The 27,456-nt window shown below is 49.6% G+C and overlaps 2 protein-coding genes across 2 annotated transcripts; one reads left to right on the plus strand and one right to left on the minus strand.

The window, feature by feature from the left end:
- The first annotated feature begins 16 nt into the window (after positions 1-16).
- Positions 17-2,789, plus strand: DNALI1 (dynein axonemal light intermediate chain 1). The gene is made up of 6 exons (XM_081334860.1): positions 17-232; positions 315-454; positions 539-708; positions 804-982; positions 1,126-1,290; positions 2,210-2,789. Exons 1-6 carry the CDS (start codon positions 152-154, stop codon positions 2,243-2,245), a joined length of 771 nt encoding a protein of 256 aa, XP_081190986.1. The 5' UTR covers positions 17-151; the 3' UTR covers positions 2,246-2,789.
- Positions 2,744-26,329, minus strand: GNL2 (G protein nucleolar 2). The gene is made up of 16 exons (XM_081334854.1): positions 26,214-26,329; positions 26,043-26,127; positions 19,543-19,637; positions 19,250-19,389; positions 17,086-17,270; positions 16,184-16,250; positions 15,521-15,679; positions 15,131-15,244; positions 13,248-13,376; positions 12,335-12,439; positions 9,363-9,521; positions 8,852-8,959; positions 7,431-7,822; positions 5,325-5,404; positions 4,658-4,746; positions 2,744-2,936 (listed from the first exon to the last, which is right to left on the minus strand). Exons 1-16 carry the CDS (start codon positions 26,281-26,283, stop codon positions 2,808-2,810), a joined length of 2,106 nt encoding a protein of 701 aa, XP_081190980.1. The 5' UTR covers positions 26,284-26,329; the 3' UTR covers positions 2,744-2,807.
- Between the last annotated feature and the right edge of the window lie 1,127 nt (positions 26,330-27,456).

The following is a 27,456-nucleotide window of genomic DNA, read 5'->3' on the forward strand; positions in this document are numbered from 1 at the left end:
GGCCCGTGATTGGCTGAGGCCAGCGAGGGGGGGGTTCTTGCGGCCAGGCCTTTGTGCGCCTGCGCGTGCTCCCGCCCGCCCCCGGCGTCCCCGTGGCCGTGGCAACGGCGGCGCAACTGGCTGGGCGCCGGTCGGGCCCGGAGGAGCCGCCATGATCCCCCCCGCGGACTCCCTCCTGCGCTACGAGACGCCGGTGCTGGTCAGCCGCAACACCGAGAAGCGCTCGCCCAAGGTAGGCGGGGCGGGGGGGAGCGGGGGCAGCGGGCGGGCGTGGCGGGCCGCCGCCGGGGATTGATGGCTCCGCCGCTCCGCAGGCCCGGCCGCTGAAGGGGAGCCCGCAGTTGTCGGTGCCGGCGGGGCCCGTCTCGCCGCCCAAGAGCAAGGCGCCGCCGCCGCCCTCGGTGGACCCCAGCAAGCAGGCCGAGGAGATCCTCAACGCCATCCTGCCGCCGCGGTGAGCCGGGCGGGGGGCGGGGGCGGGGCGGGGGGCGGCGGGGGGGGGGCGGCGGCGGCGGCTGACCTGCGCCTCCCGCTGCAGAGAATGGACGGAGGAGAACCAGCTCTGGGTGCAGCAGGTCTCCAGCACGCCCAGCACGCGCATGGACGTGGTGCACCTGCAGGAGCAGCTGGACCTCAAGCTGCAGCAGCGCCAGGCGCGCGAGACCGGCATCTGCCCGGTGCGGCGCGAGCTCTACTCCCAGTGCTTCGGTGAGCGACGGCGGGGCGGAGGGGGGGGGGAGCGAGGGAGGAGGGGGCCGCCGGCGTCGCTTGACTTCCTCCCCTCCCCCCCCCGGCCCCCGCAGACGAGCTGATCCGGCAGGTGACCATCAACTGCGCCGAGCGCGGGCTGCTGCTGCTGCGCGTGCGGGACGAGATCCGGATGACCATCGCGGCCTACCAGACGCTGTACGAGAGCAGCGTGGCCTTCGGCATGAGGAAGGCCCTGCAGGCCGAGCAGGGCAAATCCGACATGGAAAGGAAGGTAAGGTCAGCCGGAGCTCCCCGGCCTCCCGGCGGGTGCCCGTCCGGCCCAGGCAGAGGCGAGGCTTAGGCTGCCCCGGACGAGCAGACCGGAGCGAGTGGCAGCCCTTCTTCAAGGTCCCCGGTGTCTTCTCTTGTCTCCAGATTGCAGAACTAGAGGATGAGAAGCGGGACTTGGAGAGGCAGGTGAATGAGCAGAAGTCCAAGTGTGAAGCCATTGAAAAGCGGGAACTGGAAAGGCGACAGGTGGAAGAGAAGAAGCACACCGAGGAGGTCCAGTTCCTGAAACGGACTAATCAGCAGCTCAAGGTTAGGGAAGACACAAACGGAGCCTTCTAGTTTTCATTGGCTGCTCTGCTTAGTGGGAGGAAGGAATCCACTTACTCCACCTTCCCTTGCGCAATACGGGTACTCCTTGACCCATGACCGCAATTGAGCCCAGAATTGGTGGTTAAGCAGGTCACTGCCCGACCTGACCTGATTTTGATCTTTTTTGCTTACGGTATAATTAAGTGAATTTGTTTTATTCAGTTTTTGCCATGGCAAAAAACAGAACAATGTGTTCATATCATTGTAGGACAGAGTTCCCCAACCTTCCCAGAAGGGAGCAGTAGGGAAATGTGCGCATGCGGGGCTCTGGGCGCACGCACGACAGCATTAGCATGCATGTGCATGCACAAGTGGGCCATGCACACCCATGGCACGCACTCTGATGTGCAAATGGGCCCGCTAATGCCCACGTGGCAGTGCTAGTGAGTGGGGCGGGGCTCGCCAGCTATTCCCGGTGACCATAGGTTGGGGACGCGTTGTAGGATGTTGCCGAGTGCCCAAAATGTGATCACGTGACAGGGTGCTGCTGCCATCATAACTTTCAAATCAAGTCATAGATTTTGGCGAGTGCATTGTAACTTCAAACATATGCAACTGGTTGTAAGTTGAGGACTACATGGATATGTTGTGTGTCTTAGGATGAGTTGGACCTGGCCAATTTACACCGCTTGTGGTGTTGGAAGTCTCTGAAAAAAAGCCCATGCAGGATTCTGTTTTTCAAACTTAACAAATATGCTTCCATTTCTAAGTCAACCATATCCTGTTGCAGAATGGTCGACGGCTAAAATATTTGATGCAATGTGTCTCCTTCATGCCCAGCAGCACCATTGTCTCTCAACAGTTTTGTATCTTTTTGGCACAATGCATAAGTCCTCACTGATTAACTGCTTTATTTTAGGCACAGCTGGAAGGCATCATTGCACCGAAGAAATAAGCTTTCTGTCAGCCCAGTGCAAAAAGTGCCTTGAGGGGAAAAGGAGAACTCGGCTGTAGAGAATTCTTCCTGAAAGAATCCAGAATCTACCTGTACCTAAATGTTCCACCTCATCTGAATCAACATAAATTCAAATACTGTTCAAATGCCTCTTGCACATTTAAAAAGAATCTCAACTGGCTTGGGATTTGCCTTTTCAATTAATATTTACTGGAGGTAAATAATAGAGGCGCTTTTTTAAAAAAAATGCCAGCAGGACTCTGCCCAATTGCAAAACAAGGGCTGTACAAAATGCATTGAAATTAATCCTGACTCCTGAAATCTGATGTAGTGGTTTAACTGGTGATCACGCATCCTGATCAACTTCCCCTTTACCAGCCATATATGCCAAAAGTAGTAAGAAAATTTGCCCTTTCTCCTACTTTGATTTTTAGTTTTCACATTGATGGGCAAAGTCTTTTGTAAGGATCCCAACTGGTAACCAACAGTTTTCATGTGGTGAATGTTTACTATGTGGATTTATAAAGATAACCATTTCAAAATGTATCTTTATTGATTTATCTTAGGTTGTAAGTCTCTGGCCTCCAGTGTCAACTTTCCTCTTGTTCCTGTTTCTGTTTTTGATGTTATGAGTATCATAATATCGAACACCAACTTTCTTTGAGTGCTGCTGCCGCTCTGCTCTTCTCTTCTGCAAAGGCAAAACAAAGGTTTTGGAACAATCCAAGACAATGGACAATGTAATAGCTGTAACTTACTATCCCAAAAGGAAATCTTTCCCCCATACATAAGCCCTACTACAATTCTGTTTTTAAAATCCACACTACATGACAACTATGCCACATAAAATGAACACACTTCCCTTGGGCTGCACCTTGTGAAAACCGCAGAGATCCACTGATCCACATCCTACTTTCAGTTTCTGTATGACTCAAGGTAACCTACATCAGGGCTTTTCAACCGGTGGTATGCATATCCCCCTGTGGTACATTAGCAAGAGGCAGGTAGCACACAGCCCTGCCCAGCCAAGTGTAGTGGGGGAGGGAAAGAGCCAGCGCAGGCAAGGACTTACTGTGAGAGAGTCCTCTGGAGCTGCAGAGTGGCTGGGGCGAGGCAAAGTCTCACCTCCCCCCATGAGAAAGGAAGAGGAGGGGGGTGGAGACAGGAGAGGCTATAAAAGGAGGCACTTTTGACCGGAGAGGGAGAGAGAAAAAAAGAGGCAGCCTTGGGAGGAAGTGGAGTCAGCTCCAGCTGCACTGAAGAGAAAAAAGGAGGAGGAGGGTGAGGGAGAGCAGAGGAGATCAAGCAGGCCGGCCATGAACCAATCTACAACTTCTGGGGCCACCTGTGCTGGCAGGAACAAACAGGAAAGAAAGGGGGGAGGGGTGTCGCCCTCCACGAGAAATGAAGAAAGGCAGCATTGGCTGGAGGTGGGGCACGGAGGGAGAGAGATGGAAAGTGGAAGGATTCTTACGTACTTTTGTGACTTTGAGAGTTCTGGGATTTGTGCAATGTGGGCTTTGTGTTCTTAAGGAGCGTTTGGCAATTTCTACTTGGCTGATGTCTTCTGTTAGCTTCTATTGCTCTGCTATTGTTAGCTGTAAGTTTTGCTGCAAGGGATTTTGAAGTATTTTTCTCCTGAATGGATTTTGCCTGTAGCATTCCTTTACTTATGAATGGAGCCATTTGGGGAGGCTGACTTAGCCGGCAGCCAGTACTTACTACATTTTTTTTTCTTCCTTAAGTGCTGGCCGCCAGCTCCTTAACTTTCCTTTCTAGCCAGTAGCTAATTCTTAAAGGGGAATGCGACTTTTTAAGCTGGTTCCCTCAATGGCTTGTCTTTTCTGTCTCTGGAGGCTTTTCCTTGTTTGATGAATATATGGAAGAGGGAAAATATGGGGTGGGGGTGGGGTTTCAAATTCTTCCTTCAGAAGGAGAAGGGAATGAGAGAGAGGGAGGCAGGGAAGGAGGGAGAGAAGTCCCGCCTTAGCACTTGGCCACCAGCAGCCCTGCCATTGAATTTGCTTGTCAAAAGGTTGCAGAAGGGGATCACATGACCCTGGGACACTGTGACCATCATAAATATGAATCAGTTGCCAAGCATCCAAATATAAATCACATGACCCAGGGGATGCTGCAATGGTGATTAAGTGTGAAAAAACAGTCAGAAGACATTGCAGTGCAAATGCAACTTTGAACAGGTGTTTTGTTTTTGGTCATCAAGTTTTTGACACCTTGCTAGGTGGTACTCAAATATTGCCATATCCTAAAAGTGGTACAATCGGTGAAAAGGTTGACCTACACACTGCTCCCACCTCCTGTTTCCCCCAGAACAATTCCATAAGATGGTCTGAGCTAAGGAAAAGCGACTGTCCCAAAGCCACTCAGCCAACTTCCACTGCTGACACTTACCTCCTTTGAATTCAGTTTCTTGCAGGCGCTGGAACTCTGCTGTTCCTCTCCCTCCGATACCTTCCTTTTCCTTCTCTCTCTCTGTTTTCCTAAAAGTAGCATGTCAAGAATAGGTGAGAGACAAATAAAGAGAAAGCTCTTCCTGAAGAACGAAACACTGAGCAACGAAGAGTTTTCTAGTAAAGGACAAAACTGCTTCAGAATGGGATAGCTGGGCTCCCCTTCCACACACAATGACAGCTTCCTGGCCCCCCTTTTCTCTGATGGATGACCTTAAATATGTTCAACGAACACAAGAAGCAAAGTAGGTCACTCAAAACCGCATGAGAAAAAGGGTTTTCCAGACTAGGTGTGAGCCTATCTACTGCAGCTTTCTAGGCTACACGGATGCACTTGGGAAGCTCTCCAAAGTGAACAAGAGGGCAACTACACTTTTTCGTAGTCATTCCTTAACAACCAGCACTCCGTGCTAGTCAAAATCCATGCAGATTAGTAACAGCTGAGCATTTTGGGGAAAAGAAATGTGGAGAACTGTACTATCTGCACTGCAACACAGAATCCTGTGGCTTAAGTGTGTCAAGTGGAATGAAGCCAGCAATGGCCCTTTATAAGAATAAAGTTATAAAATGTGCACAGGATGCAGATACTGCTGAAGGAGCCACCATACCTCCAGTCTTCCGAGTTTCAACAGCCGCTGAATCCAACTCTGGTTTTGCAAATATTTTTTCATTCAGCCCCTTAGGGATTCTAGGTAGGAGAGCAAACAAACAGTTAAGTCTCTACCTAGATCTGATTCCCCTCCCACCCTTCGTCTAGCAGTTGTATAGCCTCAAGTTTAATAGGACAGCCTAATTCTCTTATCATAATCATAAGTTGAAAAAATACAATGTAGAATATATGCTTTATAAATAACCAACAAATGGATCACTGAAGAAATAAACCCAGCGTTCTCACTAATGTACAAATGACAAGAATCAAATTATCTCGCTTTGGACACGTGCAAAGACCTGACTCTGGAGAAGTCCTTGCTTAACGACTGCTAATGGTTTAGCAACAGTTCAGTTACAACAGCAATGAAAAAGTAACTTTACAATAAGTCACTGCACTTAGGGCTGTTGCAGCATCCCTGTGGTTACCTGACTGAAATGTGGTTGCTTCACAGCCAACAGACATTTAGGACTGTTGCAACATCCGGCAGTCAGGTGCTCACCCTCTGCATGATTTGCAGCCAGCTTCAAAAAAAAAAAAAGCCAATGGAGAACCTGGCAGTAAAATTGCAAGTCACAGACACGGGATGTCTCACTTCACGACCGCAGTGGGAGTGATGTCGTAAATCTGGTGTGGATTGCTCATGTGACGTGTTGCTTAGTAACAGAATGGCCAGTCCAACTGTGGTCATTAAGCAAGGACTACCTACAATGCTGGGCAAGGTGGAAGGAAAGAGGAAGAAGATGACCAGCAGCCAGGCGGATGGATTCGGTTCCAGGGGCGATGAGTGGACAATGGAAAACCTGGAAGATCAGGCTAAGGACAAATCCCGGAGAGAAATATCTCTGGCTGCTCAGAGCTAACCCTGACTTGATGGAACGTAAGTAAGTGGGGAGAGAGCTGCTGTGAACCTAGAAGAAGCTCCTTCCTAGGGTTATCTGCTGAACCATTTGGGCTCAAACTATGGTTTATAATGGAAAAAAATGATGTTTTACTTGTCCTGACTTTGGGGGAAAAATAATTCATACAGGACAAAGATGTGATGTCACTACTTCCTAAAAGCCCCCACTTCCCAGGTTTCCCACCATCCCAACCACCTCTATGTTTCCAGGGGCCTCTTTTTCCTCCCTTCTGCAGGAACGGGCAAAATATGGACGTGTTCCAGAACACGGGAGGCTTTTATTCAAACCATCACCTACAGGTGAATAACAGCCATCGGTTGTTGGCGAGTTCCTCACCCCAATCATTACATGTTGGAGAACCGTTTAGCACAATAGGAGGGGATGAGGTGGGACCTTCGCTGGCAGAAACGCAAGGAAAGAAAAGCATCTTTGTCCATTCCATCCCAATCATAGGGGTTGCTTATTCTCTTTATGAAGTGACCACAAATAAATTTACAGACCGCTGTAACTGTTGGTAGGCCCTACTATTATTGCTGGAAGTGATTGGGAATTCCTCCATGTGGCAGAGTCCTCAGAGTCTTCTCTGAGGAACTTATTTTATGGCATGTTCCCACAACTGGAAACCTCCATGTGTCTTAAGTATAAGTCCTAAAACATGCTCCATGCTTCTAAAAGGTTCCAAGTAGAAAATGGCTGATCAAGAGGGGGAGAGACTGATTTTTTGGAGAAGGGTGGATAGGGAACATATGGGGTTTGCAAACTGACTGGCGGTGTGGGAACAACTATGGGGAGGAGAGATAGCAATGACCAGCTGATTCTCACTTTTCCTCCATACTCCCCGTCTGGTTTTGTGCCCTGTTCTTCCACTTGCCCCCACACTCTCTCTACCCGACACCATTGCATTTCAGCCCCTGCACAGACCAAAACAGCCCCTTTTGTTTCATGCGGGGGGGGGGCAGAGACCCCAAATGTGCATCTTTCAACCACCAGAAGATTCCGTGCACAGAAACAGATTGAGCCTGAAATTTTTGTTTTAAGTATGAACTGGGTGCTGCAATCGATGCTGGAAAGAAAGAGGGTTAAGGATTGGTCAGTCTTGAGTCGGTGTTTTAGGCCCTTCTTTCTGCCCAATCAGATGAACCAAGGAAGGTCAGATGCCCTACCTTATGGCTGAGAATCTCCTGGCCTTTGCCTTCTCCAAGAATCTCTTGTACTTGGCAATCTTCTCTTCCAGGGACCTAAGTACGACCTTTGGATCTTCTCTGGGGCTAGCCTCACAAGTTGGCCTCCCCTGTGGTGAACTCTGCTCTTCCTCTTCCTCCGAACCGCTGTCTGTTTCACTGATACCCAGCATATTCACAGGAACTAGGTCCTCTTCCAAGAATTGAGAGGTCACTGTGATCTTCTCATAGTTTTGTGGCACTTGAGGCAAAGGCCGTTTTGGTGCCACGCTGGCACACCCATCGCTCCCAGCCTGTCCTTCACATTCTTCTCTCATCCCTGAGTTCTCACTGTGACTCAGGCCTGTAGTCACATCTGAGGCAGCTTCTGTGGGCTGAGAAAGTAAGCAATGGAAGTTTCTCAGCAAGCCAGGTTACTCGTCCATCCCCGCCCTTCACTTTGCCACTGGGTTGTTCGACTCCAAAGGCTTTTGGCACAATTTTCCCCTTGTGAAGGCCTTCGGTAAGGCTTGCCAGGATCCTGACCTGACCTATGCCAGTCAGAACCCAGATTCATGAGAAAGGATAGTCAAGTACACCAATCCCTTTATGCAGATGTACCACCATCAAATCCTCCCATCTTCCTAAAAAGAAGGTAGGGACTCCGGACAGAAGTGATGGCTCAGTTTCCCTTCTTTTCTGACAACAGAATACATAGAAAACAATTACAGATAGTCCTTGACTCCTTTCAGTTACTAAGAGAGTTAAACTGAGTTTTGTCCCATTTTATGGCCTTTCTTGGCAATGTTAAGCAAATCACTGCAGTCGTTAAGTTAGTAACGCCGTTGTTAAGTGAATCTGGTTTCCCCACTGACTTTGCTTCTCAGAAGATCACAAGTAGGGACCCTGCAACTGTCATAAATATGAGTCAGTTGCCAAACGGCCGAATTGTGATCACCTGACCACAGGGCTGCTGCAACGGCCATGTGACAAAACGGTCATAAATCTCTTTTTTCAGCGCTGTTGTAACTTTGAATGGTCACTAATGAATGATTGTAAGCCGAGGACTACTTGTGCACTGAAACTGCTTGTTCTGAATTACTCCCACGAGTAGTTTATAATTACGAAAATGGTACAAAAACCTTTAAGTTGTCCAAGTCAGGTGGGCCCTCCTCACCTTGTGTGAAGTTGGGGGAGACGTAAAAGGCCCGGAAAAGGCTCATCTACCTGTCTGCCCTCTTACGGCCAGACAAGACACAGTGAATATTCGTAGGGACCCAGGAAGGGGAGCAAGATTTCTATTATTTCAAGTTCTTGCCTTCAAAACCAGCCCGCTATCAGTCCTGCTTTGCCAACTCCTGCTCTTGTATTTCCTCCTTTTTCTCTTTGAAAAGAAACACTCAAGCTATTCTGGCTGCCCTTACCGGAGAGTCCCGTTCCACGCTGGGAGGCTTCACAAAGAACGGGATGCGGCCTCTCTGCCAGTCATTTAGCACCATCCGGCTGGCCGTGTGCAGATCAGGCTCCCCTCCCTGCAAAGGCAGACGGGCCAGCAGTCACAACGGGAAAGAGGGGAAGAGAGGAGATCCAAGAGAACAGCCTGACGACGAAGGGGCCTGGGGCCACGACTCCGGGCAGGATGTGTGCAGAGGGAGCGGGAGGGGGGAATTATGGGCTGGATTCGTACCGTATCTCCTCAAACTACCCCACTGTGTACTCTGATGGCCTGCTTCATCCGATATTACCATCAAGCCCCTTCAGCCTCCCAGAGAGCAAGCCATCAGCAACCACACTAAGTCATCATCTCCCTGTAGCATAATCGACTTTTCCTCTTCAGGAAACGTCTCACTTGCTGACCGAACGTCCGCACTAAGGGCTCCAAACTCCTTTCTCTGGAATCAAATGGCTATTCAGCACTCATAAGGCCAGATTCACCTTCAGTAACTTCCCAGTCTGGAATGCTAGCTTCTTCAGGAAATCCTCTGCATTTTCCCAGGACTCTATTTTATATGTCTTCCTGATGTATTCCGGCTTGGCTCTGTCCAGCACAGTAGCAATGTGGTCTTCCGGACTCTTGATTTTTTCTACCTGAACCTGGAAATTACAGAGCAGTCAAACTCCTAGCTTTTACCAAAGACACAGATTTCCACACATGCGTCTCCGACGACTACAAAGAAAATGAGCCTTGGTGGAGCAGTGGGCTAATGCCTCCTTAAGTAACACCAGCTGCCTGCAATTAGTGCAGGTTCGCATCCCACCAGGCTCAAGGTTGACTCAGCCTTCCATCCTTCCGAGGTAGGTAAAATGAGGACCCAGATTGTTGGGGGCAATTAAGCTGACTTTGTAATAATGCCGCTGGGGGTGTGTGTGAAAGCCCTAATAAGCAGGCATATACATAGAATGAAGGCTACTGCTAAGCTTGTAAGCCGCCCTGAGTCTTCGGAGAAGGGCGGGATATAAATGGAATTTAAAAAAAAATGGTTGGAAGGGGCTTTGGAGGTCTTCTAGTCCAATCCCCTGCTCAAGCAGGAGATCCTATACCAGTGATGACAAACCTTTTGGAGACCGAGTGCCCAAACTGCAACCCTAAACCCACTTATGTATCATCGGGTGCCGGGTGGGAGTGGCCCATTGGGTGGCCGTGGCCCATTGGGTGGGCGTGGATGCAGTGTAATGGCAGACTGGGTGGATCAATCAATTTCAACTTTGCGAGATCTTTTTTTCCCCCACGAGAAGTTAAAATTGATTGACTGAACCTTTCTTTTTGTTGTTGCACACAGCGGCGGAGTCCTAAAGCAAAAAGGTTTTATAAAACCCAGCTGAAGGCCTAGGACTGGGGCGATGGGGCGCATGCCCACAGAGAGGGCTCTGAGTGCCACCTGTGACACGCGTGCCATAGGTTCGCCACCACGGTCCTATACCATTCCGGACAAATCATTGTCCAATCTCTTCCTGAAAACCTCCAGCAATGGAGCATCCACAGAGGCTGCCCTTTGCGCTCATTAATTCTTCTCACTGTCAGGAAATTTCTCCTTAGTTCTAGGCAGGATCTCTCTTTAATGAGTGTTCATCCCATTAGCTCTTTCCCTGCCTCAGGTGCTTTGGAGAATAAGTCAATCCCCGCATCTGCAGCAACCCCTCATGTCCTGGAAGGCTGCTACCGTGTCACCACTACTCTTTCTCTTCCTGGAACCATTCCATCATATGCTTTAGCCTCCAGTCCCTTCATCCTCTCTGTTGCTCTTCACTGCACTCATTCTTTTTGTATCATGGTGACCAAAAGGGGATGCAGTGCAGTATAAAGCCTCCATTAGTCCTTCATGTGATCTAGATACTATCCCTCTGTTGATGCAGCCAAGGACTACATTGGTCTTTCTAGCAGCTGCAGCAAATTGCAAGCTCATACTTGCAGAGGTCCCCAACCCTTTGAGCACCAGGGATCAGTTCCGTGGAGAGAGGTTTTTCCACGGACTGGAGGGTGCATGGTTTTGTGTGCTGCCTGCATCCCACGGATGGGGTTTTGCTTGTTTGTGCGGACCAGTTATGGCATGCCGCAGCCCAGTACTGCTCCATGGACCAGGGGTTGGGGACCTCTGTACTAGGTCACCAACATCCCTCTGTTACTACTACTACTACAGCCAGGTGCCACTATTCTATATGTATGCATTTTTTTTTCTTGTCTAAGTGTAAGATCTTACCTTTCTCACCCCTGAATTACATTTTGTTGGATAGGGTCCACTGTTCAAGTCTGTCATAGTCCTTCTCAATCTTGAGCCTATCTTCTAAAGTGTTGGCTACTCTTGTCAGCTTTGTGTCATCTGAAAATCTGATGAGTTCCCCTTCTATCCCCTCATCCAAATCGTTCATGAAGATGTTGAAGAGCACTGGGCCTAAGACAGAACACTGGGGCACCCCACCACATGCTTCCCTCCATGTAGATGTAGTTCCACCAAGGACCAAATGCTGAGTGCAGTTTGTCAGCCAGCTACGAATACAACTGATAGTGGTACTGTCTATTCCATGATTTTCTTTCTTACCAAGTAGGCTGTGATCTACTTTGTCAAATGCCTTACTGAAATCTTAAGTAAATTAAGTAATTTATTGTGGTTATTTAAGCCCCTGCATCTTGGCAACATTTCAATAATACTGTGTTCCCTCCAAAATAAGATCGTCTTATAATTTTTTTGCCTCCCGAAGAGGCACAAGGTCTTATTTTCAGGAGATGTCTTACCCGCTTACCTTAGGACCACTGCAGCCAGGCCTCTCAAGTCCCGACACCTGTCTCTCCGGCCCACTTCTTCTGCTACCGCTCCCGAACATCACTCAGGCCTCAGGAAAGGCCTCTGCAGCCGAGAAATGAGCACCGGATTGACGTGAGTGGTACTCCCCAGCTTCCATTTCACTGTCAGAGGCCTTCCAGAAAGGCCTCTTGACAGTGAAACAGAGGCCAGGGGGCCCATGCATGTCAATCCGGAGCTCATTTCTCAGCTGCAGAGGCCTTTCTGGAAGACCTCTGAAGGCAAAATGGAGGCTGGGGGCGATGCGCGCGAGCAGTTGCGAGTGGCCGCAGAAGACGTGGGCCAGCAAGCCGAGGCAGGTGTTGGGGCATGGGAGGCCTGGCTGCAACCGTTCTAAGGTAAGTGGGTGTGGGGCGCATGGGACAGCTCCACCCCCATCCCCACCGTAGTGTGCCTCGCCCCACTTTGTGCAACCAGGTGCAATGGAGTGGGCAGGATCTTAGGTAGGGCTTATTTTGGGGGTAGGGCTTATATTGGGCACATGTTTGAAACTCAAGCTTGGTCATATTTTCAAGGTAGGTCTTATTTTCAGGGAAACGCGGTAAGTAAGGCTGGCCAAGTCAGACTAAGGCAGAAAAAAGCTTGCCCAATGTCTCCCTTGATACGTACCACTCCTTTGAGTACAATATCTGTTTCCGAGTCTCCTGAGGGGTGCACCACACCTGGGCAGTCAATAAGGAAAATACGGCGCATTAAAGTGATGTACTGCCATACCTGCAGAGGGAAAAGGAAAGCCAGGCTGTCTTTTATTTCAGAAGGAACAGAACACATGACAGCAGCTCTTGAGATTGTTCAAGGATCTAAGCATCAAGAACCTCATGGCCAGGAAACAAGCGAGTAGCCCTTTAATATCATTGCCTCACCTGCTCTTTCTTTGGAAAGGCTACTTAGCAAGCAGGCTAGAGCAGGGCATACAATAAATCCAAGCCTGTTTTCTTCTCCCTAAAGGCAGTTTTTCTACTGTTCACACAAACATCAGCAAAGCTCAGAACCACATTTAAATGGCAAGGTTGGGGTTGTTTTTTTCCAGTAATCACATTTCAGTGAATTTCTGTAGCTGTCTAATCAGCTGAGCATATTGACACAAAGATTCTCACTCTACATCAGGGGTCTTCGAACTTGGCCCTTTTATGACTTGCAGACTTCAACTCCCAGCATTCCTCAGCCAGCGTGCCCGGCTGAGGAATTCTGGGAGTTGAAGTCCGCAAGTCATCAAAGGGCCACGTTTGAAGACCCCCTGCTCTACATGCTAGTTCCAACATGGCCATTTTGGGTTCTTTCGGCCATCTGATAAAAGTTTTGTTCAGCATCCCCCTCCAAGTTATCAGATATTTCTCACATCTGGAGAAACAAAGACCTAAAGTACAGAGGATGAGGAACTACACCTCAGGCACTTTCACTCCAGCCCTGCAATCCTAGAAGTGAGAACACGCTTCACACTGATGGAGAAGACCTTGCCCTCAGGCAGAGGAAGTCAGTCACAATGGCCACATTTTAACCCAGAATCTGTGGGGAAGCTTGCCTTGGTTTCACCAGCAATGGGAGCCACGTTGCAGACTTTCTTGGAGCGGAGGGTGTTGATTACGGAGCTCTTCCCCACATTAGGGTATCCAATGAAGCCCACGCTGATCTGCTTCTTATCTACATGCAGCTGTAAGGGACAACACAGAGAGAATGAGGCCGGCTGAAGCTGAACGTCCTAAGAAATAGAGCAGGAAGTTTTGGACCAGCCGTCGGGTCTTTTGGAAAGCCAAGTGCAAGGCAGTCAATAGACAGAGGAGTCACCAACACTGACAGGTCTCTTTTCCATCTACAGCTAGTTGGTTGAAGCTTTTAAACTTATCAAATGGGCATTCATCAGGGGATCCTTTAGGCAAGCAAGCTCTATGGAGGACTGGCACAGGCTTCAGCTGACGGGGAACCGAGTCAGACCGGGAACTTATCTGTTTGGAAAGTGAAGGGTTAACCATTCCTGCTTTTCCCTGAAAGGCGCCAGAGACTGCAAGAGGGCATTGAAAATATACAGCTCGCAATCCCCTGGCCGCCATTCAAGTCATCTCCTTTATATGCCAACGTGACAACGTCCCGTGGAGGCCATGAATAGCTCACCAGGAAGCAAAAGATCCCCTTTTGCTCTTTCTTTCCCCATCTGGGTGAGGCGGATCCTCCTCCAGGCCACACCACACGCAGTCTTTTGAGAGAGAAATCCTTTAAAGGGGAAGCAGTTCAGCTGACCTGATAATGTCATCAGGACATTCGGAAGCCTCCCTCAAGGAGCCCATTCGGCTGTCCCCAGAAGAGCGCCATCCCGGGGAGAACAAATCTGTCGGAGCCCCAGCAGCTGACTCCATCTCAGGACTTTCCCTTCTTCTTCATTAGGACAAATCCCCACTCCTCTCTGCGCTGCCATCAACCAAGCAGCAGAATCCCCGAGAAGAGCTGCTGCTGCTGCTAATGATGATGATTCGCGTAAGCTTCAAGGCACCTCTGGACTAATTAGTTCTCTTAGACCTTTCTGGCCTACACCTTCCCCCCCCCTCAACTTTCCAAATTAGTGCCTGCACGTCAGGAAGAGGGTGTCAACCTATTCCACAAAGCACCTTTCTGAGATGCAGAGACTAATTAGATAATAGGTTGACTTCTCTGTAACAGCCCCTCAAGTATTGGAAGATAGCTATGGTGTCACCCCGAGCCCATCTGCTATGCTCGGTTCCCACAACTGTCCATCGTACAATTTAGCCTTCAGGCTCCTTCTCATCTTAGTTGCTTTTCTCTGCACACTGTCTAGGGCAGTGATGGTGAACCTTTTAGAGACTGAGTGCCCAAACTGCAACCCAAAACCCACTTATGTATCGTTGGGTGCTGGGTGGCTGGGGCACACTGGGTGGGCGTACCCTATTAGGGGGCGTGGCTTCGGTGGTAATGGCAGACTGGGTGGGACTAAAAAGTCAATTAATTCCAACTTTGGAAGATCTTTTTTTTCCCCGCGGGAAGTTGAAATTGATTGACCCCCCTTTTTTTTTGCACACAGCAGTGGAAGCCTAAAGCGAAAAGGTTTCATAAAAACCAGCTGAAGGCCTAAGACTGGGGTGACAACGCGCGTGCCCACAGAGAGGGCTGTGCGCGTGCCACAGGTTCGCCACCACGGGTCTAGGGCCTCAGCGTTATGTTTGTATCATGGGGACCAGAACTGGATGCAGTATTCCAAGTGTGGCCTCACTAGTGCAGTATAAAGTGGCACTATCACTTCTCGTGATCTTGATGCTGTCCTTCTGCTGATGCAGCCTAGGGCTGCATTGGCTTTTTTGGCAGCTGCAGCACACTGCCGGCTCATACTGAAGTGATGGGCCACCTAACACAGCATTCTTCAGTATACTCAAGGCAAGCAGAAAAGATTTACTATACCTTCCCAAACTGCCGCAAGAGCTGAATGAAGGCACCTTTTCCAAAAGGGTTTGTGAGGCTGGCGTGAAAAGCCAAGGTCGGATACTCCTGAGACAGAAGTGCCACCCAGCGCCTCTGGAAGAAACAAACCAAGTCTCCATGCTCAGCAGCCCCCCCATCCCAGGCAAGCCAGCTGCTTAAGGAGGAAGTTGCCAGCCAACAGGTTCTGGACCTACCCCCACCCCCACCCCAACCATTCCAAATTGCACATTCAAGCAGTTGCAAAAACCTCTCCAAGCTTCATCCCTGACATTTACTGAGTTCACGTGGAAGACGGTCTCTCTGCACTGGAGACAAGCCCCAAGCCGGCAGCTTTTTCTTGTAGCCCACCTCATTTCCCAAGGGACCTACCGTCACCCACGTGGGCACAAGGTCACATTTGTTCAGAACAAAAATGAGATGCTTCCAGGGCTTCTCCTTCTTTAGGTAGGCCTCCACGTGCGGGGATCGGGTCCCCATGGGATCTCTGGTATCCAACACTTGCACCACGACATCTGATGAATCTATCACCTGGCAGTTCAGAGGCAAAGTGAGAGATTTAGTGGGTTGGGGAAGCATCCAGGAGGATTTCCATGTTTTAACTCTTCACACTAATCAAGTTCTGGCATTTCAAACCATGCAGTTAAGCAGAATTGAACACATGAAACTCCAGGCCTACTTTAACTTTAACTTGGAAGAAACTCAATGCTTTTGGTCTAGAGGTCAGGGAACCAGGCTAGGAACCAGGAAACGGTGCGTCCCAGTTCTGCCTTAGGTGTGAAAGCCAGCTGGGCAAGTTTGGGCCATTCACTCTCTCTCGACACCCAATCCCATCTCGCAGGGGAAGATGGGAGGAAGAACAAGTATTATGTATGCTTGCCACCTTGAGTTATTTATACAATAAGGGAGTGATAAAAATAATAAAAAGGCAAGCAAGCTAGTCCAGGACACCATGGTAGGAACAGCCTCCCCATGCCTTAGTCAGAAACGTTTGCAAGAACACAGTTACACAGCCACAACCCCCCTTTCACATACCTTGTAAAGTTCTCCCCAGATCCGCTTAGACTGTCCTTTTTTGTAGATTTCCTCTTGCACCTCCACCCTGAAAAAGGGAACCAGAAGACTCAGCCACACAAAAGCACAACCAGGCAGTGTGTCAACAGATGACTAGATGGCAGATTCCTTTTTCCCTGGGAGAAAAAATGACCTCTCCTTACAATGGATTTGTGCACCCAACATATTGTCTCTTCTTCTCACAGAATACTCTTTCACCAGCTGAACCATCCACACGAGAGCCGCTGTGGTGCCCTATTTATCTTTTTCACGAATAAAAGGGCATTCATTTATTTGAAAGTTTTATTCATTTTAAATGCCAAGTCTCAAAGAGCAGACACATTGCCGGCGTCCCTTCTGTTTGTTCTACGTCAAAACCATGTCAGTTGTAATCAAGTAAAACAAGCATTTGCGGGCTATAACAAAGCTGCCTGGCAGATGAAATATCACTGCACCTGGAAGGGCAGAGAATATGCCAAGTCCCGCGGTCAGAATGGGAAGAAATCAAGTTGGGTGGAAGCAGAATTAATATCCATCGGGGGGGGGGAGTCGGAAACCGCCCTGAGTCCCTCGGGAGAAGGGCGGTATAGAAATCAAATAAACTTAAACTTAAACTTAAACTCCAGCCAAAGAAGTCCCAGTTGCCAACACATCTAGCACAAGGCCAACAAAATCATCCAGGTGCTCCTAATAACTTAATGTAGCTGGAGCATTTAAGCGATTAGAGATTCGGGTGGACGCTGCTGGTTTAGGGAAGAACCGAGCAACCCCAACCCCACAAGGGTGCCTAACAACCCTCCAACTTCAGGGGGAAAATGCATCACCCTTCACACACACCCCTCCACACCCAACCACATTTCTGGGGGCCAGCCCCGATAATATACCTGACTCCAGTATCCTCGGTCACCAAATCCCGGTCTTTGTCTTGGCTGTAGTTGCTGGCCTCAACTATGGCATTTTCTACCAGAGACTGCACATCACTTGCCGGTAGATTTGGTCGCTTCCGCTGAGATTTTGGACCAAAGGTGATTTCAAAGGTTTCGGTATCAAGAATGTGGACTTTGGAATTCTAAAAGCAGAAGAAGGGCCCATCTCCGTCATCCTGGCTCAGAACCAGCTGCTCAGGCTCAGCTGGGCGCCACCGAGAATTACCCCCCTCTAAGCTTTCCCCGCGGAAAAGCTACAGGGCCACAGCGACGCCACTGCTGACCCCAAGCAGGCTGTCAGAATCCATTTACATTCCATTCCTAAATCCTTATCTGTGTACCCCTAAATCTCACCCCTCACTGGATTCTGCCATTCCCAAGGAGGAGAAGAGAAGATGTCAATTGGCCATCCCTATCCATTAGATGCAAGGTTGTTTATTCAGCCTGCCTGGAGGCCATCATCAAAGACCAGGGGAAGAACCTTTGAACTGAGAAGAACAAAGAAAGGGGGGATTCTGGTTTGTATCTCCGATTAGAATCTGAAGGGGAGGAAGCAATGATGTTGTAAATGCATGGAAGATCCCTTTTCCCATGAAGGGTTCTGACACATGAACCTTAATTGATCCAGGACTGACCAAATGGACTGAGGGGAGGGGGTTTTACTCGGAGACACTTTAAAAGTATCAATCTGCGACACAGTTTCCAGATCCTGTCTAGATTATCCACTGACAATCATGTTTTAGTAAAAGTTTCTGCTTGGACAATCCTGTCTCCAAGAGTTCTTCTTTCCTAAGAGGTGGATTGGGTTGGGTTCTGACACAGGCTATGCTAGCCAGAGTGTCGACTTCATGGCTTGGCATCCCTTTCCTTCCACTGTGACTGAAGTTACAAGGGTGAAGATCCCGCTGTTCTTTGCCGACTGCTTTGTTTCAGCCACGGAGCTTTCGTTCTGCCAAAATTCAGAACTGTCCAGGATAATCTGCCTCACAGCTTGATTTCTGCTTTGGGAAGGCCGGCTCCTTCTTTGGAACCAACTCTCCTCTAGCAGGCAAGAAGCGCTAAGCAAATGATGTGTGCTTGAACTTTAGAGGACCCTAGTCAGAATTTAGAATGTTTTCATTTTATTAGAGACATATGGGAACTGGTTTTTAAAAAAAACAGCTGTTCAGAGGAAAATCAAGCTATGGGGGGGGAAACAAAGAAGAAACAGGCTTAGCTGCATTGGGATCTGGCAAACTGACAGGTAGACCTCAGCAGTAGCACCCCCATCCCACTGGGGACTCTCAGCCCCTGGAGCAGCATCGCTTTGTATAGGCAAGTCTTTCCCCAAAAGAGACAATTTGGGGCCAGAATTTTGCTGGGCACCTTCAGGCAGAGAAAAAGAAGTGGAATGATCATGCCACATTGTATACATTTTGAGTATATCCTGCTTCACTCTTCCTGTCCTCTTTGTAGTTGGGCGAGTGAGAACTGCAGCCCATGAAAGACCTCACGCAAACTTGGCAGGCAGAAGAGGTCCCACAGAAGAGGCTCGAAGCTGCCCATGTGGATGAGTCATCCAGCTAGCACTTCATGTCAATGAGTGTATGAGTGGAGAGAACCTTCCACTTGGCTAGCCTATTGCGCTGAATCACCTTTTAAGCAAAGCCTTAAAAACCGTCTTTTTGTTCTCCCTCTTTTGTTTTAGTTAGCTGGTGTAAAGCTATTTGGCCCCCAGGGGTAGGACTGCAAGCACGAAACAGAATGAATTAGCAATCTAGGCATTGTGTCTAGCATTTGTAGATTTCCCTGACATTGTATGCCATATGCTAAATAAATACATTTGTTTATTTTCTCTCTGTCTCTCACACTCTCTTGTCTCTCTGTGTGTGTGTCTCTCTCTCACACACACATTCTCTGTCTCTGTCTCTCTGGCTATAGATAATTATGGGCAAATGTGAACACGACTATAAATGCAAATGATGTGCCTCCACTAGGCTTTCCTATTGCAGAGGGTTTCTCATTGTGTGACACATGCAAGGGAGGGAGGGAGGAGGGGAGACAGAGAATGCAGCCAGAGTCTCCCCCAACCACCCACACACAGTGGTAACACCTGGTGCAACAGGACAAGTGTACCACTCACATGAGGTTTAATCCGGTCGTGGAGCAGAGACAGGGGCAACCTGCTTTGTTTCATGACCACTCGGTAAGGATCCTTCATCACCGTCTTCATCTCCTCCTGGAATCTCTGGAGAGAGGACTGTTTGATCACACGCGTGTTTCCTACATAAAGAGAATGTTCCAACTGTTGGTGCCTGACGTAGCCTGGATTGACGGGACGCAGGGAACACAGCACTTGCACCAGCAGCCCTCTCGGTCTCCGATTCAAACCCAAGCGCAGAACCCCCCAAACTGCCCCTGTCACAGCAAGCTTACCGAACCACTTAATGTTGGGCTCCACGCGGGCTACAGTGCCTGGCGCCACCGTGGACTGAAACTCAAGTGGTCGGACCAGTTTCCCACGATTGTTCCTGCATAAAAAAGAGCAGCATGAGAGCCTTGACAGTAACTGGCTTGCTTACCATCTTCAGCTTAAAGCGGCAGCTCTGTCAGAGAGCCCCCTTCGCATGAACCAGGTCCTGGCCCTCTCTGGGTAAAGCTGACAGAACTAACGATGCATCAACAAAGACATCATGGAACCAGATGGGCCAGCCCTCCAACGGGTGTTCTCCGAGTGCTGAGAAGACGAATGCCATTAAAACTGTACACATTTTCAGAATGGGTGGATTATAAAAAGATTAAACAAATTAAATCCTACCCTTTAGGAAGACAAGTTGGAACATCTCCCACCATTCTTCTTGCTTGCAGGAAAGGGCAAATAAATGCTCAAACAAAATTCAACAGCCTGCCTGCCGTGACAGAGTAGACTGCCAGGTGAACAACTGGAAGCAATAAGGGCTCCTTGGCCAGCAGTCAGGAGGGTTAGGGCAACAGATTGCAGAGACGGAGGCCTCCTTAGGCAAGGCTGACACTTTTCCACAGGCTGAGCCAAGCGACGGAGCACAGCCTCTGAAAAACACACCGCTAAGAGATTCCACATTTGCAGTTGGCCCCCTTCCGTAGGCAGAGATGCTTGGGGGAAAAACGTAAGGATGCTTCCATTTAGCACCTGTTCATGGATGCTGAACACACGCGGTACATAACTGAGCACAAAATCGACTGGTTTCCGTAGGGAGGAAAGAAGCTCCAATATTGAGAAAAATAGTCATACAGCTGAGGAAAAACAGAGGCCAGCTGTACCTCAAACTCTTATATCTTCCGGGAAAATGGCCACTCTGCCACATGATAACAACAAGGTAAAGATTTGCTAACTGACCCCATGTCCAGGAAGCCAAAGAACTAGAGCTTATTAGGTACCAAATCGACAAGAGGATGACTGTGGAATCTCCCCCCCCCACCAACACACACACTTTTGATCTGGGGTGGATAATGCTTGCAAAGGGGGAGCAGGTGGGATGGACTACAGTGAAACTGCAGTTTTTCAGGAAGGAGGGAGCACATTCCAAGGAGGGGGGGGAGAGGTGAGACAAGAAGCAAGACAGCCCCAAACTGGGTAGGAGACAGAGGAAGAGAATCAGGAAAGCCACTGCCTAGAACAGTGGAGGCGAACCTATGGCACGAGTGCCAGAGGCGGCACTTGGAGCCCTCTCTGTGGGCACACATGCTGTCGCCCAGCCCCGCTTTCCCCCGGGCCCCCCCTCCACACCAGCAGCCCCCCCCTCGGAGGAGAGTCACCCCCAGGCCTGGAGCAGCGCAGCCAAGGACATGGCAGCCGGTCAATGGGGACAAGACTCCACCCTTGTGCCCCATCGCAAACAGATGATGCTGTGGGGCACGGGTGGAGGACGTGGCCGCCGTGGGGCTGCTGGGCCGCCTGGGCGATCTGCAGCGGGCCGTGGAGGTGGTGGGTGACCCTGCGGGTGCATGGAGGCAGGGCAGGGCTGGGGCAGTTTGGGGGCACTCGTCGTCACTGCCCTAGAATCTCCCAGGGTGTATCAGTTAGGGTGGGGTAGTAAAGGTTTAGTCTGGGAAAATTCTGTCGAATGGTGTGAGCAAATAAAGCACTGGAGTTTGGCTGGACTGTTGTTCTTGGGCTGGGCCTGACACGGTCAGAAGGCTGGAAAATGAGCACTCTGGATGTGGCTCAAAATCCTGAGCAAAGAAGTATTGGGTAATTGTGAAGAAAAAAAGGATGCATGGAACCAGCCTCTGCTTTTCAGGGACATTGGACAGGAGACGGGTTCCCCTCCAAGATTGTTCCAGAGACTGATATAACCATGTCCAGAGCCAGTCCCTGGTTTATCTCGTTCGGATTCATGAACTAGGTAAAGCTACGAGAGAATATTTCTGAGCAAAGGAACAAATAAACACTGTAGAAGCAAAACAATGCAGAAAAGTTTACCAGAGCCAGTGGAACAATCTGGATGAAATTCTGAAGGTACATACATATCCTGAAGAACTGTCTTACTCCAGTGGGATTGATTTGCCCCACTCGCTCCAGCAGAAGGCACATGCTGAGGATCCAATCAGCCAAGAAATTCCAGCTGTTGGGGTCCAGAAGAAGAGCCTTTTCTGCCGTGGGAACATCACGTCCCTCAATGTGAGTTCGGCACCCAGCCTTTTGGCCTTCCAAAAGGGCCTGGAGACCTGGCTCTGCTGATTCGTTTGTGGCCCCTAATGGGGCATTTCAGGCTAGAGGTGGTTAGTGGACTAGGAAGAAGATCCCACCCGCACCCCGTTGTATTCTGGTTTATTTAATTTCTGTTAATTTAAATATTTAATGTGTTAATGTTTCTACCTTTGCTTTTATGATGTAAGCCGCCCAGGGTCACCTGACAATGAAATGGGTGGCGCACAAATTTAGTAAATATTCATCATGTTACTCCCTTTTTTGCTAGCAGTAGTTGAGGACTATCTCAACTCACAACCACAACCGGATCTGGGATTTTGATCACTAAGCAAATCAGTCATAAAAAAAGACATCAGATATATGTATCATTTAGTGCCTGCAATCCTGGCACTCCCAGCTGTCAGGGTCGTTAAGGGGAAGGAGTTCTGGGTAGGGGGCATGGGGGTGTTCAGGGGCTTGGGGGAGGGCCTAGAAGGCTCAGCACAAGCCATGCACAAGTTGGGGGTGTTGCCGTGCACCCATAGTCGCCCCGGAAAGACTCAAGTGTCCCAGCCTGACCCAGCAGCATAGTGCAAGGGTGCTACACCCCGGGAGGTTCCAGGTGCCCACCCCGCCCAGCAGCACTTATGACTGCAAGGAAACTGCAATTCCTCCAACTCTCTCTCTCCTCCCCCCATTTATGCTCTTTTGGCCACCTTATACAGCGGAGCTCGTCAGGGCCAGGGCTGAAGGAGAGGCCCGGGACCTTCAGCCTTAGCCCACTACATCTCAGCCTCTACCTGAGCCCAGTGCTGCCGCTACTACTGACAAATGCCACGTCATGCCCTATACCCTGGTCAGACATGCCAGCACCCTTGCACAAAGCCCCCTCTGTGCCCCACAGATCTTTGTCACCTTGTGCCGTTCTCCAAACTTGTATCCCATTCCTTCTCTAAGCCGCCATCCAAACCGCTGTTTGGAGGAGTGGCGCATGCGATTTGGAGAATGGGGCTCCTGCCATTCTCCAAGCCCCACGTCCCATTCTCGCAATACCTGGGGAACACCAGTTTTCTAAGTGATTGTGAGAATGGGACACATGGCTCAGCACAAGGTGGCAAAAGTCAGTGGTGCACGGCAGAGCCTGTGAAGCGCAGAGCAGCAGGGGCAAATGGAGCTTTGCGCAACGGTGCTGCTGTATGGGGTTTGAGGCAGCATTGGCAGCGCTGTGGCTGAAACAGAAGCCTGGGGACTGTGGCAGCTGATGGTCCTGAGTCTCTGCTTCAGCAGCAGTCCTGGTACTGCCACCAACAAATATACAAGGTGGCCAAAAGAGCATAGGGGAAAGGGGGAAGGCACTGAAGGGATGGGAGCAATAGTGATGGATAGAGGAAATATGGTGAGAGTCGAAAAACAGGCTGCTCACAGGGATCGAACCACAGGTATCAAGGCCCCAGGCTTTGGCTGCTCCCGGTGAATGCTAGATCAGTCTGTAATAAAGCCACTTTGATCCATAACTTGTCAAGAAAAAGATTGATCTAGGGTGCATTACTGAGACCTGGCTGGGACAAGACAGGGTGGCTGTAGGCATTTGGACCCTCCAGACACAAGGTTCTTCCATTTTTAGTTCTGGATGGGGTTGGACCAGTGCACAGCCTGGGTGTGTGTGTGTGTGTGTATGTGTGTGTGTGTGTGTGTGTGTGTGTGTGTGTGCTCCTACACTTGTAAACTCATCCTTGAAGAGCAGGTGGCAGTTGTGGTTAGGACAACCTTTGCACACTTTTGGGTGATGCGCCAGTCACGCCCATTCTTGGAATGAGAGGCCCTGCTCACAGTAACTCATGCCCTCGTAACCTCCCTACAGGCTACTGCAAACGTGGTCTATAGGGAGCTGCCCCTAAAAAAAGCACTTGGAAACTTCAACTGGTGCAAAATGTAGCTGCCTGGATAGTAAAGGCTGCCAGATATACGGCAAACGTAATGCCATTTCTGCATGAGCTGCATTGGATACCAATGTGCAGTTCAAGGTGCTGGTTGTCGCCTTTAAAAACCCACCTGGATTGGGACCGGGTTACCTGAGGCATCGCCTTTTTCCAAGAGTCTCTAGCCATCCAACTAGACCTAGCAGAAATAGAATACTACAGATCCCATTGGCGAAAGAATGTTGGTTGGTGGGGACTAGCAGATGCACTGTTCCTACAGTGGCCCCTGCTGTATGGAACATCCTCCCTTTGGAGATCAAACGGTCCATCTTTCGTAGGGCCTTAAAGACATGGCTACGTTCCTGAGACTGGGGGCCTGAATATGTTAGTGGCTCCATTTTCTGGCTATACTGTTAACTAGCCAAGTATCTCAGCCGCTATGTATATTTATTTTGGATTCACGAGACTAGAAACATTTTTAAAAAGCAAGCATGAATCAATCTAATTTACAGCACCCCCATTCCATATATACTTTTGCTTGTTTGCAAACTATTCTTGCTTCCACATCCGCATACCGATTCACATATTTGATTGCCTTTTTGTTCTGTTTGCAAACATTCAAATGTTTTTCTTTTAAAAAAAGATAGCTGAAACTTGCCATTGCTGAAAACACTAAAACTTTCAAAGCTTTTCCTGTATCATTTAAAATGTCAGCTGCTTTGCTCTAAAATATACTGGTGCTGATCTTTAGCACATTTTATGAAATCTTAGCAGGAATAATAATGCTACACTATTTATTCAGTGACAGCTACAAATGATGAGGATTTTCTGCTTCTCATTAATTTCCATGTGTTCGTTTTACACCAGAAAAAAAATTTGAAGAAAAATATTTTTCCAATTTAGCACAAGTATATCCCTCCTGGCAAATAGATGGGGAAGAAATGGAGGTAGTGACAGATTTTATTTTCCTGGGCTCCAAGATCACTGCAGATGGGGACTGTAGCCAAGAAATTAAAAGACGCTTGCTCCTGGGGAGGAAAGCCATGGCAAATCTAGACAGCACACTAAAAAGCAGAGATATCACCCTGCCAACAAAAGTGCGTATAGTCAAGGCCATGGTCTTCCCAGTTGCAATGTACGGCAGTGAAAGTTGGACCATAAGAAAGGCTGAGCGCCAAAGAATTGAGGCCTTTGAACTATGGTGCTGGAGAAGACTCCTGCAAGTCCCTTGGACTGCAAGGCGATCAAACCGGTCGGTGCTAGAGGAGATCAACCCTGACTGCTCTTTAGAAGGCCAGATGCTGAAGCTAAAACTCAAATACTTTGGCCACCTAATGAGAAGGAAGGACTCACTGGAGAAGAGCCTAATGCTGGGAAAGATCGAGGGCAATAGAAGAAAGGGACGACAGAGAATGAGGTGGCTGGATGGAGTCACTGAAGCAGTAGGCGTGAGCTTAAATGGACTCCAGAAGATGGTAGAGGACAGGAAGGCCTGGAGGAACGTTGTCCATGGGGTCACGATGGGTCGGACACGACTTCGCAACTAACAACAACAAAAATCCCTCCTGCTAAGTATATGTATAGGAGGCCAGAAACTTTCATAGCAAAGTTCTAGTGTAGAAATTTTATGCTACGAAAGATGTTCATAAACCATTCCTATGGCGGGAGTGCTTTGTAACCGCCTGAAGCCTTTGGGACCTTACAGGCATCATTCTATACAAGTGGTCCTCGACCTACAACAGTTCATTTAATGACCGTTCACAGCTACAATGGCACTGGAAAAGGTGACTTATGACGATTTTTCACACTTGCAACTCTTGCAGCATCCTCACGGTCACGTGATCAAAATTCAGAGCCTTGGCAACCGACTCATACTTATGACACTCGGGAGTGTCCCAGGATCACGTGATCCCCTTCTGACAAGCCAAGTCAATGGGGGAAAGCCAGATTCCCTTAACAATCAACTTACTAACAACTTCAGTGATTCACTTAACAACGGTGGCAAGCAAGGTCATAAAATGGGGGCAGACTCGCTTGACAAACGTCTTGCTTAGCAACCGAAATGTTGGGCTCAATTGTGGCCGTAGGTCGAGGACTACTCTGTATTTGCTGGATTACGAGCCGGTCCACCTGTTAATGAAACCGGGCCAGGGGTCTCCGGCTGTGCCTTTTGTTAGCCGGCTGGGTAGGAAGAAACCGGATTCCTTTGATCCGATCTGGACCCGAGTCCGTTTCACCACAAAGGGAAAACGAAGTCGGCACTTGGGGGGTGGCGGGCGGCGGAGGGCTGGCAGCAGCAGCAGCATCGCCCGGGCGCTCCGGCCTTTCCACGCGGCCTTTCCACTCACCGGCGCTCCCGCTGTCGGTACATGTTGAGGCGGCGGATGGTGGCGCGGTCCCGCATGTTGTGGCCTCCGGCGCCGGCCGGTCGATCTGCGGGGACAAAGCGGAGCCTCAGCGCCCGCCGCCCGGCAGACCCCGCGCCCCCCCCCCGCCCGCCCATTGGCGGCTCCGCTTACCCGGGTTGCTGCTGGAGCGCGACGGGTTGAAGCTGGCGCGGCGGCGGCCCTGGAAGCGCGCTTTCCCCATGGCGGCGGCGGCGGCGGCACGGACCCGAAGTGCCAGAGCGGCCAGGAATGACTTCCGGAAGAGCCCAGGCGCGCTTCCGGCTGTCGCCAGCGAGACGCAGCGCCCGCTCGCATGACGTCACGCCGCGTCACGAGGAGGCTGTAGGCGCCCGCGGGCGACCAGAGTCGGTGGGGGGGGGGAAGTGGCCTCAATCGAGTAATTACAGAATAAGAGAATAACAGGGTTGGAAGGGGCCTTGGAGGTCTTCTAGTCCAACCCCCTGCTCAATCAGTATCTGCAGTCTTGATGGATTCGTAGCTGGCTGACAGGCCGCACTCAGCGTGTGGTCCTCAATGGAACCGCATCTACATGGAAGGAAGTGTGTAGTGGGGTGCCCCAGGGCTCTGTTCTGGGCCCAGTGCTCTTCAATATCTTCATTAACAATTTGGATGAGGGGATAGATGGGGAACTCATCAAATTTGCAGACGACACCAAGCTGGCAGGAATAGCCAATACTCTAGAAGATAGGCTTAAGATACAGAAGGATCTGTACAGACTCGAACACTGGGCACTATCTAACAAAATGAAATTCAATGGTGAAAAAAGTAAGGTTCTACATTTAGGCAGGAAAAATCAAATGCATAAGTATAGTATAGGTCACAGGTCTGCAACCCGCAGCTCTGGAGCCACATGCGGCTCTCAGTCCTCTGCCATGTGCAGTCCAAAAAAAGTAGGACTAAAAAATTTCTACCAATCAATTCAAATATGCAGGGTAGGTGCATATCTTGCCTTGGCTCCACTCTTCAGTCAAACCCTGTTCTGCGCATGCGCGCATGTACGCACATGCACACACATTTTTTGCGGCTCCCAGTTTTTCCTTTTGTGAGGGAACCGGTTCCAAGTGGCTCTTTCACTGTTTCAGGTTGCTGACCCCTGTCCTATACCATTTCAGACAAATGGTTGTCAAGTCTCTTCTTAAAAACGTCCAGTGTTGGAACAGTCACCACTTCTGGAGGCAGGCATGTCCCAAACATTTAACACAGAACCCCAGTGATGCACTTCGAGTTAGGAGAACCTGGCTCAAAAAAAAAAAAAAATAGCCAGAGCAAATTCCCTGGCATTACCCAACTTTCACGAGCGGCTTCATTCATATGGTGATTTCTCTCCACTGAGGATTTTTCTTCTCTCTCTCTC

Source organism: Vipera berus, assembly GCF_964194415.1.
Source record: "Vipera berus genome assembly, chromosome: 9".
Lineage (NCBI taxonomy): Eukaryota > Metazoa > Chordata > Lepidosauria > Squamata > Viperidae > Vipera > Vipera berus.

Coding starts and splice junctions, on each gene's coding strand:
- DNALI1 (XM_081334860.1), top strand. CDS start 152: ATGATCCCCCCCGCGGACTCCCTCCTGCGCTACGAGACGCCGGTGCTG. Junction 709..803: donor GCTCTACTCCCAGTGCTTCG/GTGAGCGACGGC, acceptor CGGCCCCCGCAG/ACGAGCTGATCCGGCAGGTG. Junction 1,291..2,209: donor GGACTAATCAGCAGCTCAAG/GTTAGGGAAGAC, acceptor GCTTTATTTTAG/GCACAGCTGGAAGGCATCAT.
- GNL2 (XM_081334854.1), bottom strand. CDS start 26,283: ATGGGGAAAGCGCGCTTCCAGGGCCGCCGCCGCGCCAGCTTCAACCCG. Junction 9,522..12,334: donor ATATTGTACTCAAAGGAGTG/GTACGTATCAAG, acceptor TGTAATTTCCAG/GTTCAGGTAGAAAAAATCAA. Junction 7,823..8,851: donor GCGTGGAACGGGACTCTCCG/GTAAGGGCAGCC, acceptor TTACTTTCTCAG/CCCACAGAAGCTGCCTCAGA.